Below are 12,657 nucleotides of genomic sequence, written 5' to 3'. Positions count from 1 at the left end.
GGCCATAGTGTACACAGTGGATATGATTTGCGTGTGGGGTTTTATAGCTGAACATTGTTACTCAGTCACCGTAACACGTGTTAAGGAATTAGCAATTTGTTAGGATAGTTAGCCAACTCACAGTGGAGGAAACGGACCTACAAACACTTGACTGGCGCCCACTTCGACTTTGCCACCTAATTACTCATGGAAACTTGTCGTGCTTGTCATGCACCTGAATAGTCATGCGTTTTCATAGTATCTGAAGATTAGATTAATTTGTGCCTAAAATCAATAAATCTCATTGTCATATTAAATTTCGCTTGCATTTCAGTAATATATACAACCACTTTATGTAGTCCCATACTTAACCATATTTTTGGGAGAGGTTATTCAATATATTGTCAATTATCAAAGAGGAACAACCCATGAATTGTCTTTAGAGACAGGGCCAAATAGATTCTTATGCATTCTGCCATCCTTGCGAGTTATACAGAGAGTGACAACTCCTGGGGGTGTATCTTCACAACATTGAGATACAGGTTTTATTTAAGTCAGGGAACTAGCTGTACTTCGACACCAGGCAAACTTTCAAGCGCTTCGTTTTCTTTACTCCAGTTACCTACAAAGTTTTATCCTTATCCACTGAGCGCATGCTCCACAACTTGACTACCAGCACTTACCATACAAAAGGCGCTTGTTATCTCGTTGAACTTGGTGATCGCGTTGTAGCCCGTTGCCTCGGGCTGGATGAAGCGCAGCCACGGCATGGCGCTGAGTTTGCCTCCAGTCATGTCGAAGGCGCGCGAACGCACGTCCTGCAGGTCCAACAGCGTCTGCAGCAGCTGGTCACCGCGCGGGAAGCGGTAGCCTGCTCACAAACCACGGCCAGACCTCAGTCTACGGTGTACTCACCACACATAACAAACAATACTGTGTTCACGTTTTGCTTCCAGAGCTGACCAGAGCATGTGCTCCTGTCCTGCTAGTCCCCACATAGCTTAATATGGAATATTCTAGCCGTATTTGTAATTTATTACTAGTGTTCACTAATTATGGGTGTAAAATCTAAAAGTAGGAACACCTTCAGCCGTCTATGACTTGAATATAATGCATTTATGCCACTTGTTTCGGCGTTTCACTACGCTATCTTCAGGCCCCATGACCAACGTGTAGGTAGAATCAGCTTCAGGTGCAGTCGAAATAGGGGCCAATATTAAGTAACTGGTATTCGCAGACTCAGAGATCACTAAAATTCTGTTTTCATGTTTGTTTAGCAGTCTTCAATTGATGAACGAAGGGATTGGGTTTTAAAATCACAAGTCTACTGTATCGTCTCCGGGAACGAAATAACCGTGTAAATATACTGAATGTACAGTGCTGTGAGGTCAAAGACCTTTCAATAAGCAGCGGACGAACAGTCTCTCGCAGATAATAATAATGTTGTGTGGCTAGGACCTCCCGTCAGCTAGACCGTTCGCCTGGTGCAAGTCTTTCGATTTGACGCCACTTCGGCGATGGGGATGGGGATGAAATGATGATGATGAGGACAACACAACACTCAGTCCCTGAGCGGAGAAACTCTCCGACCCAGCCGGGTATCGAACCCGGGTCTTTAGGATTGACAGTATGTCGCGCTGACCACTCAGCTGCCGGGGACTCTCACAGATGATAAAGATGTTATCAATAAAGTAACGGCCTTGTCTTTTGTTGTATGTGAACATAATCATGACTGATTATTATTTTTTTATTGCACTAAATGCACGCAATGTCTGATTTCTCTCAACTGCCTCTTAAGGTCTGTAATATATTATAGGCTAAGTCTGTTTGAAAATACATTAAATCTTGTTAATTACAAAAGCCTTTCACTCATATAGAAATGAACACTTAAAAAAAGTTTTGCATCACCTCGATTCCGAGAGCTACGGAACCTGTACAGACAATTGGAATAGAGATCAACATAAACATCATTTCCTCCGTTTTTATTGCTCATGAAAACCACATATTGCATGTTGTACCACCATAGAGCGAGACCTTCACAGCTGGTGGTCCAGATTGCTGTAGACACCGGTACCTCTAACACCTAGTAGGACGTCCTCTTGCACTCATACAAGCCTGTATTCGTGGCATACCATCAACAAGTTCATCAAGGCACTGTTGGTCCTTTTTGTCCCACTCCTCAATGACGATTTGGCGTAGATCCCTCAGAGTGGTTGATGGGTCAAGTCGTCCCTAAACAGCCTTTTTCAGTCCATCCCAGGCATGTTCGATAGAGTTCATGTCTGGAGAACATGCTGCTGGCCACTCTAGTCGAGGGATGTAGTTATCCTGAAGGAAGTCATTCACAAGATGTGCACGATGTGGGCGCGAATTGTCGCCCAAGAAGACGAGTGCTTCACCAATATGCTGCCGATATGGTTTCACTATCGATCGAAGGATGGCATTCACGTATCGCACAGCCGTTTCGGCGCCTTCCATGAACACCAGCGGCGTACGTCGGCCCCACACAACGCCACCCCAAAACAGCAGGGGACCTTCACCTTGCTGTACTCGCTGGACAATGTGTCTAAGACATTCAGCCTGACCGGGTTGCCTCCAAATACGTCTCCGCGATTGTCTGGTTGAAGGCATATGCGACACTCATTGGTGAAGAGAACGTGATGCTAATCCTGAGCGGTCCATTCAGTATGTTGTTGGGCACATCTGTACCGCGCTACGTGGTATCGTGGTAGCAAATAAGGATCTCGCCGTGGACGTCGGGAGTGAAGTTGCGCATAATGCAGCCTATGGCGCACAGTTTGGTTCGTAACACGACGTCCTGTAGCTGCACGAAAAGCATTATTCAATATGGTGGCGTTGCTGTCAGGGTTCCTCCGAGCTATAATCCGTAGGTAGCGGTCGTCCACTGCAGTAGTAGCCCTCGGGCGGTCTGAGCGAGACATGTCATCGACAGTTCCTGTCTCTCTGTATTTTCTCCATCTCCAAACAACATCGCTTTGGCTCACTCCGAGAAGCCTGGACACTTCCCTTGTTGAGAACCCTTCCTGGCACAAAGTAAAATTGCGGACGCGATCGAACCGCGGTATTGACCGTCTAGGCATGGTTGAACTACAGAAAATTCGAGCTGTGTACCTCCTTCCTGGTGGAATGACTACAACTGATCGGCTGCTCATGCATGGTTGTTTACATTTTTGGGCGGGTTTTGAGACATCTCTGAACAGGCAAAGGAACTGTGTCTGTGATACAATATCCACAGTCAACATCTATCTTCAGGAGTTCTGGGAAACAGGGTGATGCAATACTTTTTCAAATATGTGTTGTATCCTAAATCAAATATCAGAGCAATAAGAGTGTTTAAATAAATTTAATTGTTATCTGCCATGATGAAGGCGTATAATAAGATTATTATTAAATATGGCCAAAGGAGCCGAGTTCTTCTAAAGATTAACAGTGGGTTTTCGAAATATGGTAAAGCTATGAATATATGAAGGGGTTATTTCAATAGTGGTACAAGTCCATTTTTGTTGATATTGAGATACAGAATCCTAAAGTTAAATGAGAGCTGAAAAATCTGCAGTTGAGATACCAGAAATATTCAAGCATATGGCTTCTTCCTAAAGATGAACCTTTCTTTCTGTTTGTTTAGCTCATCCATTTCACAAGCATTAAAGGCAGAAAAGTGGAGGTAATGGACTTGTACCACTATTGAAACAAGCCTTCATATGTTCCAAAGATTTTAATAATTTTTATTCTGTATGTCTCATCGGGGTAATAAGCCGAGTACGTCATTACGTAGCAAGCTGAAAACAAATCATCTATGTTTTATTATTTCACAATTATTTCGTGAGTAATAACTTCAATAGTGTTTTTTTGTGGCTGCATAGTTTAACGAACTCTGGCCTATGAATATGCATGAGCTCTTGGTCTAGATTTGTGATCGCAGGTGTGAAAATAGTTTCGCGCTCTGCATCAGATTACAAATAATTTACAAAAGTCAGTCTAAAGCATCATTATTTAATGTTTGCTGTGAATAACTTATAGTGAACGGATTAAAGATTTTCTGTATGCATTCAACAGAATTTTGCCCACTACGACCAAAGAATAATAATTCATCGTTATCGTCGGTGAGAGACGCAATGAGCCACAAATACTTTTTGAATATTTTATTTTACTGACATAACCGGTTTTGGGGTACCATGCTCATCTTCAGATGGCTAATATTTTTCGTTACATAGATGTTTTGGTCAACAGCTTGTGTGCTCCATAATACGGTCCAGCAGATGCCTGTTCGTTTCGTTGTGGTCCATGTGATTTTCTAGCTCGATATATCTGTTGTTGAATTCCACCGCAGCACACATTTTGTAAATAAGATATTCTGGCAGACTTCATAATATTCTTAAAATGCGTATTGAGGATCGAGCTAGAAAACCACATGAACCACAACAAAACGAACCGCCATCTGCTTGAACGTATTGTGGAGCAGACGATATGCTCTTGAACAATGCATCAATTTAACAAAAAATACTGGCCATTGGAAGATGGACATGGTAGCCGAAACCGGTTATGACAGTAAAATAAAACATTCAAGAAGTATTGACTGTTTGCGTCATTCACCGACTGTCGTAAACGGTCGCGGAGTTCATAAGATCCAACATGGATAAAATATCAAATTATCATTACTTAAACACACATTGAGCGCGTCATACCACGGATAACAGTTACTTAATATTGGCCCCATTGCAACTGCACAAGACGCTGGATTCCTCCTACACGTTGGTCAGGGGGCTTGAAGATGGCGTAGTGAAACGCCGAAACTGGTGCAATAAATAAATTATATTCAAATTATTGACAGCGGAAGGTGTTTTTAATTTTACGTTGTATGTTGAACGGCAACAGTTCCTCAATCATCTTGTACAAAAATGGACTTACAGAGACTCGATTCTGTACATGGTTCTTTGACCCAGAGGAGAAATTCAGATTGCAATTGAAAATTAGCTGGTTCAATCCATTGCTGTCCGTAGCATTTTCGACTCACTTATCTTTTGTTTATTTCACCTTTGACAATGCCTTGTGTGTGGTTTTTATGTGTGTGTGAGAGAGAGATAGAGAGAGAGAGAGAGAGAGGGAGAGAGAGAGAGAGAGAGAGAGATAAAGAGAGAAAGAGGGAGAGAGAGAGAGAGAGAAATGCCAAGTAAAACCGTGTTTTAGAGTGCACCTAAAACTATAGGTCCCTCTACAACTGGACGTGTGTAAGGTGGCCATATCTTTGGAAACCTTCGATCTCATCTCACATTTCAGTCACGGATACCCATAAAACAACGAAAATAGAATAATTTCTTTTTAACGGGGATACGGTGTTAACATCTCTGTGTTATGCTCCTTTGCGGACCTTAGAAACAGAGAAAGTGTACGTGGGAGACGAGAGTGAAGCAAGTGCAACCATTCAGGGAATGTAAACTTTAGTTTGCATCTTGTAGAATAATATCTTTCCATTTAAAAAAAGAAAACGAGGTTGTTGCATCAGGTTCTACTATTGTAAGTGAGGAACAGCAAGAGCTGAATTAAGTTGTTTTAATTTATTACTGTGAACAAACTGATGAAAAGGAAAACTGTAGACATTACAAGTCTGCGTTCCCTTTCGGTGACTGTCTATAAAAGGAAGGTATAAGCTCTAAAATTGGGTGATTCCTGTGGGAAAGTACAGGTAGCTTTGATCGCTATCAATCAACTAGAATCAATTAACTGCAATCTTTTGTTTATAGACTAACAGCTAATGAACAATATATGCTGTTAGTTTATCTAAGAAGTATTACGGAAACTATTTCAATTAAGGTACTTTTCTTGTGGGCTATCTTTCGTATAATGGTTTATTAAAGAATTTAATAATCGAAGCAAAAACATGGATCCGCAAACGAGCCATTTGCAGCATATTTGCGAATGCCACCATTGAATTCAGTCTCAAGTATTGGCCAACTTGGAATTACATCCCATTAAATTAGTCATTCGTCTGCTGTCGCAACCCCATGCGTGCATACAGATATTCCCTCGCCACAGTATACGTCGCAACCCCATGAGTGCATACAGATATTCCCTCGCCACAGTATGCGATGAGACAGTTCTTTGGCCTCTTGTCGCAGCCACATACCTGCAATCCTGGTACATACAAGAATTCCCTCGCCACAGTATAAAATAGTTTACATTTCAAATAAGTTTGTGCCAACTAGGACAAAATCACTAAAGTCTGTGGTGGCTTGTAACCACACATGTACAAGTATTTCGCAAAAGACTCGTTTGTGGACCCATGTTTACTGGAACGCTTTGGCATCTGTTGTCATATTTTTTCAAACATGTGAGTTTTGACTATTAAATAAAAAATAAACATTATGTGGCCCAAAGCTTGTAGCAAACATTTTATCTGACACCATTTCAGTGATGGACATGTCAGTTTAAATTGATGCCAGGTCCACTGTGCGATTTTTCTTTCAGACCACTCACAAATTTTTGCTATCCTTTCCAGTTATATTCATAAAAGGTTTGACAATATTTATCAATTTTAAATTCCTTTCAAGAACAATTTTTTAAAATTTAAGTACAGACTGTTGAGTTTTCTTTACATGTAACGTAAAACTTATAAAGTTAAACAGTGTCCTATCTTTAACACATCAATATAAAACTACATGGTATTTTATCCAACTTTTTCTCACGAAAAATGAAATTATATGTAAATATAGAAGTAAAAAGTTTACTTAAAAAATAAAAAATAACAAGTTTTCTATTTTCTTTCTTTTCCACGTATTTTAACAGATAGAACCTTTTTATTGGAACTAGAACAATACAACAGGACTACCTAAAGAGAAGTTTTCAAAGATGTCAAGGATCGCCTTAAATGAAAATACTCTAAACTTGTAAAATGTAAATTTTCACTGCCGGAATTGTCACAATTAATAAAATATTCTGGGCTATTTTATTGAGCAAAGCTACGATCCTCCTTGAAAATATCCTCCGCAGATGGGGACGAAACGTCGGGTTATGAAGTGAAATCCCTTAGACCACCGCTGTTAAACCCGGAGTACTTTATTAATTTTGAATACTGTAAACTGTTTCTTATTTTAGTATGTAGCAGTGGAATAAGATTTTTACAGAGGAATTAGACTTATAAGTTATTTTCAAAGGAAAAACATTCCATTTGCATGATTATTTCTATTTTTAAAGGGCTAGCCACCAAGAGCTCATGTAATAGCAACTTAGGTCTGAGGGAGCAGGGATGAGGCGTACCAAATGATATGTCGATTGTGTGAATTTTTTTTTTCCTCACGCTAACTTGCATTTTTCTCTGTTCCTAGCAGTTACAAAGTAAGGAAGGATGATTAGGGTTTAACCTTCAGTCGACATCGAGGTCATTAGAGACGGAACACGCGCTCGGATTTTTCGAGGGTGGGGCAGGAAACCGACAGTGCCTTTCCAAAGAAACCAGTGAACGAGTTGGGGCACAGAGTCTGCCTTTACTCCTAGACTCTGAAGCAGTAGCTGTCCTATCTGCTCGAGGAGACACCAAATCACATAGCTCTTTTCGGAGCTACGGCATCTAACATCATTAAAGCTGGCGAAACTTATAGTTTTGTCATGGCGAACACAGTTCCAGTATCACTTATGGAAAGAAGTTGCTTTAGTAAGTATGAGTATAGGGCGTTGTCCTCTGACGAACGCACACCTCCCACTGCTGGAGGACTCACCGCGGCGCATCATTCGGGCGATCTTTACATCGAAATGATATGGAACAGACCACTTTGCAGGATATGTACACACGATTAGTGTCAACATTACTGAACATATTACTTTTCAGTCCTACACTTATAAACTATGTGGCTTTCTATTTACAGACTAAGAGATGTCAGTAAACAGGGTAGAATGCTCCGCATTTTTGTACGTACATGTTGATGAGAACTTGAACTGGAAAAAGCATGTACTGAGCTAGTAATGCGTCTAAGAAAAGAAGTTGTTCAGAAGAAATGATTTTAGGTTCGATCTAAAACCTGCTTCTCTACCTGTCAGTCATTTTATGTTATTGCTCAAATGACCAACATTTTTTGTTGATGATTGTAACTCCTTTCTGAATCAATGACAGCTTTAATAATGGCTAATAAAGGTCATTTTTTTCTTGTGGCTTTATATGTACGGACATCGCTATTCTTCTCAAATTGCGATGGATTATTTATGACAAATTTCTCTAAGAAACATATGTTTCGTGAAGGTACTTCAAAAATGGTTCAAATGGCTCTGAGCACTATGGGACTCAACATCTGAGGTCATAAGTCCCCTAGAACTTAGAACTACTTAAACCTAACTAACCTAAGGACATCACATACACCCATGCCCGAGGCAGGATTCGAACCTGCGACCGTAGCAGTCCCGCGGTTCCGGACTGCAGCGCCAGAACCGCTAGACCACCGCAGCCGGCTTGTGAAGGTACTGTTAAAATACTTAACTCGTTGACGAGGTGCCTACAAGATTATTGCAGGTGAGCAACACACGTTTTTCCTACTGCTCACTTTCTTGCAATAACACTTTATTTCAAAGACATGAGCTACTCCAGTAAATTACTCCATAAGACATCATTCGCAAGGAATATGCAAATCACATTAGGATGTTGGCTCTGAGCACCATGCGACTTAACTTCTGAGGTCATCAGTCGTCTAGAACTTAGAACTAATTAAACCTAACTAACCTAAGGACATCACACACATCCATGCCCGAGGCAGGATTCGAACCTGCGACCGTAGCGGTCGCTCGGCTCCAGACTATATCGCCTAGAACCGCACGGCCACTCCGATTAGGATGTTAACTCGTTTGTTTCCAAGACTAGCAATTGTACGGAGAAGAAAAGTAGCGAAACATAATTTTTTGAGTAGCTCAGTAACATATTTCTAACAGCTCAATTTTTTATCAATATGTACTCCCAAAAATTTGGAGCACTCTACCCTGTTTACTAATTCCTGTTCACGTGCTACGTAGGCTGTTAATATGACCTCATTTGTTGTACAGAACTAAATATTGTGTATTTTCTCAAAATTAAGGTAGATAATACTATCGGAGCACCACTTAATAATTCTTTGAAACACATAATTAACAATTTCTTCATTTGCTTTCTCTCTAACGGATTTAGTATAACACTGGTTATTTCTACTAAAAGTACCGATTCTGCTTGAAGGCCTTTCATATATACTGCGCTTTCAAAACTGAACCCCGTCGGACTCCCTTCGCAATTTCTCACCTTGCAAAACTGTTTGAATAATTTAAAACAACTTTTTGCATTCTTTGAGTTAAATATGATTCAAACTGCATGTTTATAAAAGCATCAATTCCATAAAACTTACGTTTTTCTGAGAGAGTAACATGACCTGTGCAATCAAACGCCTTGGCATGACCACAAAGAATACCAAAGGCTTGTAGTATTTGGTGACTGAATGTCGACCAACCCTTCCAGAATCCCCACTGTGATGTGCTAAGCAAATTGTTTCTAATGTTGCACCACGACTTCGCGTGGTGAAAAGAACGGTTCTTGTGTCAGTTCAGCAGAATGATGTCATGAGGAAGGACCTGCGCGTCAGCTCGGCAAGTAGGTCCCATGGCCGAAGAGCGCGTTTTCAGTACGCAAAACACATATTCTGCACACCGAATATGACGGCCAGTGTCTCTGAATGCCGAAGTTGTGATAGCTCACAGCTCCGACGGGGCTTCTGGAGAAGTTGATCAGATAGGAAAACCGAGGCAAATGAAGTCATAGTTTTGAACGATTACGTCAGGCCGCCCCAGCCTATCGTGACTTAGAGGCAGGAGGTTGCCATTTGACGAATGCTAGCCAGCCCGACGCATACACTCGTATATACTACATCATTATGAACGTCCGAATCAGTAGAGTTCAGCTGTGTACAGTAAGCCCAGTTACACAGTTAATGCCAGCAGCTAGCCACGAGAAGTAGTCTGTTAACAGTCTCAGATGAAGCCGCCAGCTAGCGCCATCAGACTTCGCTGCCAGCAGCTGTTGGCAGTCGCCTGAACTGAATTTTTATGCAGCCCACTTGGCGCCTTCACACCACCGGGACACCCACTGGGTGACTACCATCTGCCAACGGTCACTTCCCCGGTGGCAATGGGCTGGAGTCTGGACCATCCAGGTGTCCAGCCACTACCGCCCTGTGCGAACATACGTCGTTGCTGTTCGTCAGCCATACTGGGCACTGACGTTTGTCATCAGAAATTCCAAAAGTCGCAGTTTAACCCCAACTGTTCCTGTCTGTTTTGAGCTGAGTTGCAAAAGCAGGCGAGCAGCCAAAGCTGCATCTTTCTGACCATCGCCAGGAGCTGCCGTTGCCTTGCATCAGCACTCTGCTGCCATGCTGATCAAAGCACGATGCCGCCAGCTGCCATCGCGCCGAGCGCCGACCTCCTAAAGGAAGATTGCTGACAGGAACCCGCTTCAGTGACTGTCGCCGCGGGTGGGTACAGATTGCGAGCGAAAAGTACTGTTTGCCCAACTGCATGAGAGCAGATTCAGCATCACTTCATGAGACAGGTCGACTGCGTACAAAAGATATGTTACAAATACATCGACTGCCCACGAGTGTTCTATTTGCTACCTAGTAATGTTTGCACTGATCTATTGATAGCGCTGTTATCATTAGTCACTATCTGCGTGTGCTGTGCTCTGTGTGCCAATTTCTACTCCTCGTATGTTAAGAGAAAATTAGAAATGGATTGTAACGTTCGTGTAGAACATATGACAAGTGAAAGAGGGCGTAAGCTGATCGTTGTTGGAAGAAACAAATTTCGGAAAGACTGAGAAACTGTAAGTAGGCTGTTTATGTTTTCTTATTGGCAACGTTATGTAGCGCTCTGTATGAAAATCACTGGCTGTGCTGTGTGCAGTCTGTGGCTAGTTTGCATTGTTGTCTGCCATTGTAGTGTTGGGCAGTGGCAGCTGGGTGTGAACAGCGCGTAGCGTTGCGCAGTTGGAGGTGAGCCACCAGTAGTGGTGGATGTGGGGAGAGAAATGGCGGAGTTTTGAAACTTGTCATGAACTGATATATATATTATGACTATTAAGGTAAATACATTGTTTGTTCTCTATTAAAATCTTTCATTTGCTAATTATGCCTATCAGTAGTTAGTGCCTTCCATAGTTTGAATTTTTTATTTAGCTGGCAGTAGTGGCGCTCGCTGTATTGCAGTAGTTCGAGTAACGAAGACTTTTGTGAGGTAAGTGATTTGTGAAACGTATAGGTTAATATTAGACAGGGCCATTCTTTTGTAGGGATTATTGAAAGTCAGATTGCGTTGCGCTAAAAAATATTGTGTGTCAGTTAAAGCACAGTCTTGTATAATTGTTCTAAGGGGACGTTTCAAAACAGAACATGGAGTAGAGTGGAGGTGCCCAGTAAAAACATGTAAGTCACGTATTTTCTTAAACGTTTGGTCAAGCCGCATTCTGCTAAATTAAACATCAAATAACTTCCAATAGTGTAAAACGGAGGACTGTTACTGAATTTATGAAAGACCTGCAAGTCGCCTCTAATTGACTCCTTATTTCCAGGCAATACGTTATTAACATTAAAAAGGTCAATTTTGCCGCAATTACCGAAAACATTAAATAAACTTCATAGCGCTCTCCAGGAAATGTGTTTCAAATGCAAAAAAAGAAAATGTCCTTCTTATCAACGACCAACTTTAACATCGTGTGATTTTCAGCTGAAAATATAGGCATGAGTGTTTCATAACTCATTTGAAGCATACCTGTGAGTGGTACAGCTCAGTAGTCACAGAGAAACCCAAGTCTCTAAAAATGGGAATGAAAATGCTGTAGTGCCAACTCAACTTAGGTCTTCCTCCGAGCACAGTCGACTTGACTCAAAAACTGACCACCGTGTGTAGTTGCCTACTTCGAAAAGTGAACATGCACACAGGTAACTATTTAAAGAGCAGATAAATTTTGTGTCTGCATGCAGTCAGCATCACCCAGTAGCCACCTACATCAAGAAAGGCCAACGACCACCTCTCCAGCTAAGTTTGTTCGATTCTCGGCGGGGTCAGGGATTTTCTCTGCCTCGTGATGGCTGGGTGTTGTGTGCTGTCCTTAGGTTAGTTAGGTTTAAGTAGTTCTAAGTTCTAGGGGACTGATGACCATAGGTGTTAAGTCCCATAGTGCTCAGAACCCCCTCCAGGTAAGTTTCTGCCATTGTAAATGGTTCAAATGGCTCTGAGCACTATGGGACTTAACGTATATGGTCATCAGTCCCCTAGAACTTAGAACTACTTAAACCTAACTAACCTACGGACATCACACAACACCCAGTCATCACGTTCTGCCATTGTAACTGTTATGAATAAAAGCCTTTTTCAATCGGGAATGTTTATCTGACGGGCCACCGTTCGACACGTTCCACCAACACCATGGTCACCGCCAATGCAGACACTCGTTGGCACGGAACTTCGGTACATTCTGACATACCAGCGATCCAGTTCACCCACCACCATAGATGTCACGCGCCTGATCTTTACATTTTGGTCTCAGAGGATTGTGGTGGTAACAGCAGTCACCACATCAGCGATGGTTACTATGTGTAGAGAAGGCGGTTCAGCTGCTGTGGATAACAGAGTCACGGATATCATCGCTAGCTCCTG

General features: G+C 41.9%; 1 protein-coding gene across 1 annotated transcript in view; it reads right to left on the bottom strand.

The window, feature by feature from the left end:
- The window catches only part of LOC124613503 (methyl farnesoate epoxidase-like), a 250,109-nt gene that overhangs the window by 137,347 nt on the left and 100,105 nt on the right, over positions 1-12,657 (bottom strand). Inside the window, exon 4 of the mRNA XM_047142211.1 lies at positions 663-850. Within this exon, the coding sequence (XP_046998167.1) occupies positions 663-850 (188 nt within the window). The remainder of the gene's footprint in view (positions 1-662; positions 851-12,657) is intronic.

The sequence above is a fragment of the Schistocerca americana genome, chromosome 4 (assembly GCF_021461395.2).
Source record: "Schistocerca americana isolate TAMUIC-IGC-003095 chromosome 4, iqSchAmer2.1, whole genome shotgun sequence".
Taxonomy (NCBI): domain Eukaryota; kingdom Metazoa; phylum Arthropoda; class Insecta; order Orthoptera; family Acrididae; genus Schistocerca; species Schistocerca americana.
The sequence above is the reverse complement of the archived record's forward strand: the minus strand, read 5'-3'. Positions and strand labels throughout refer to the sequence as shown.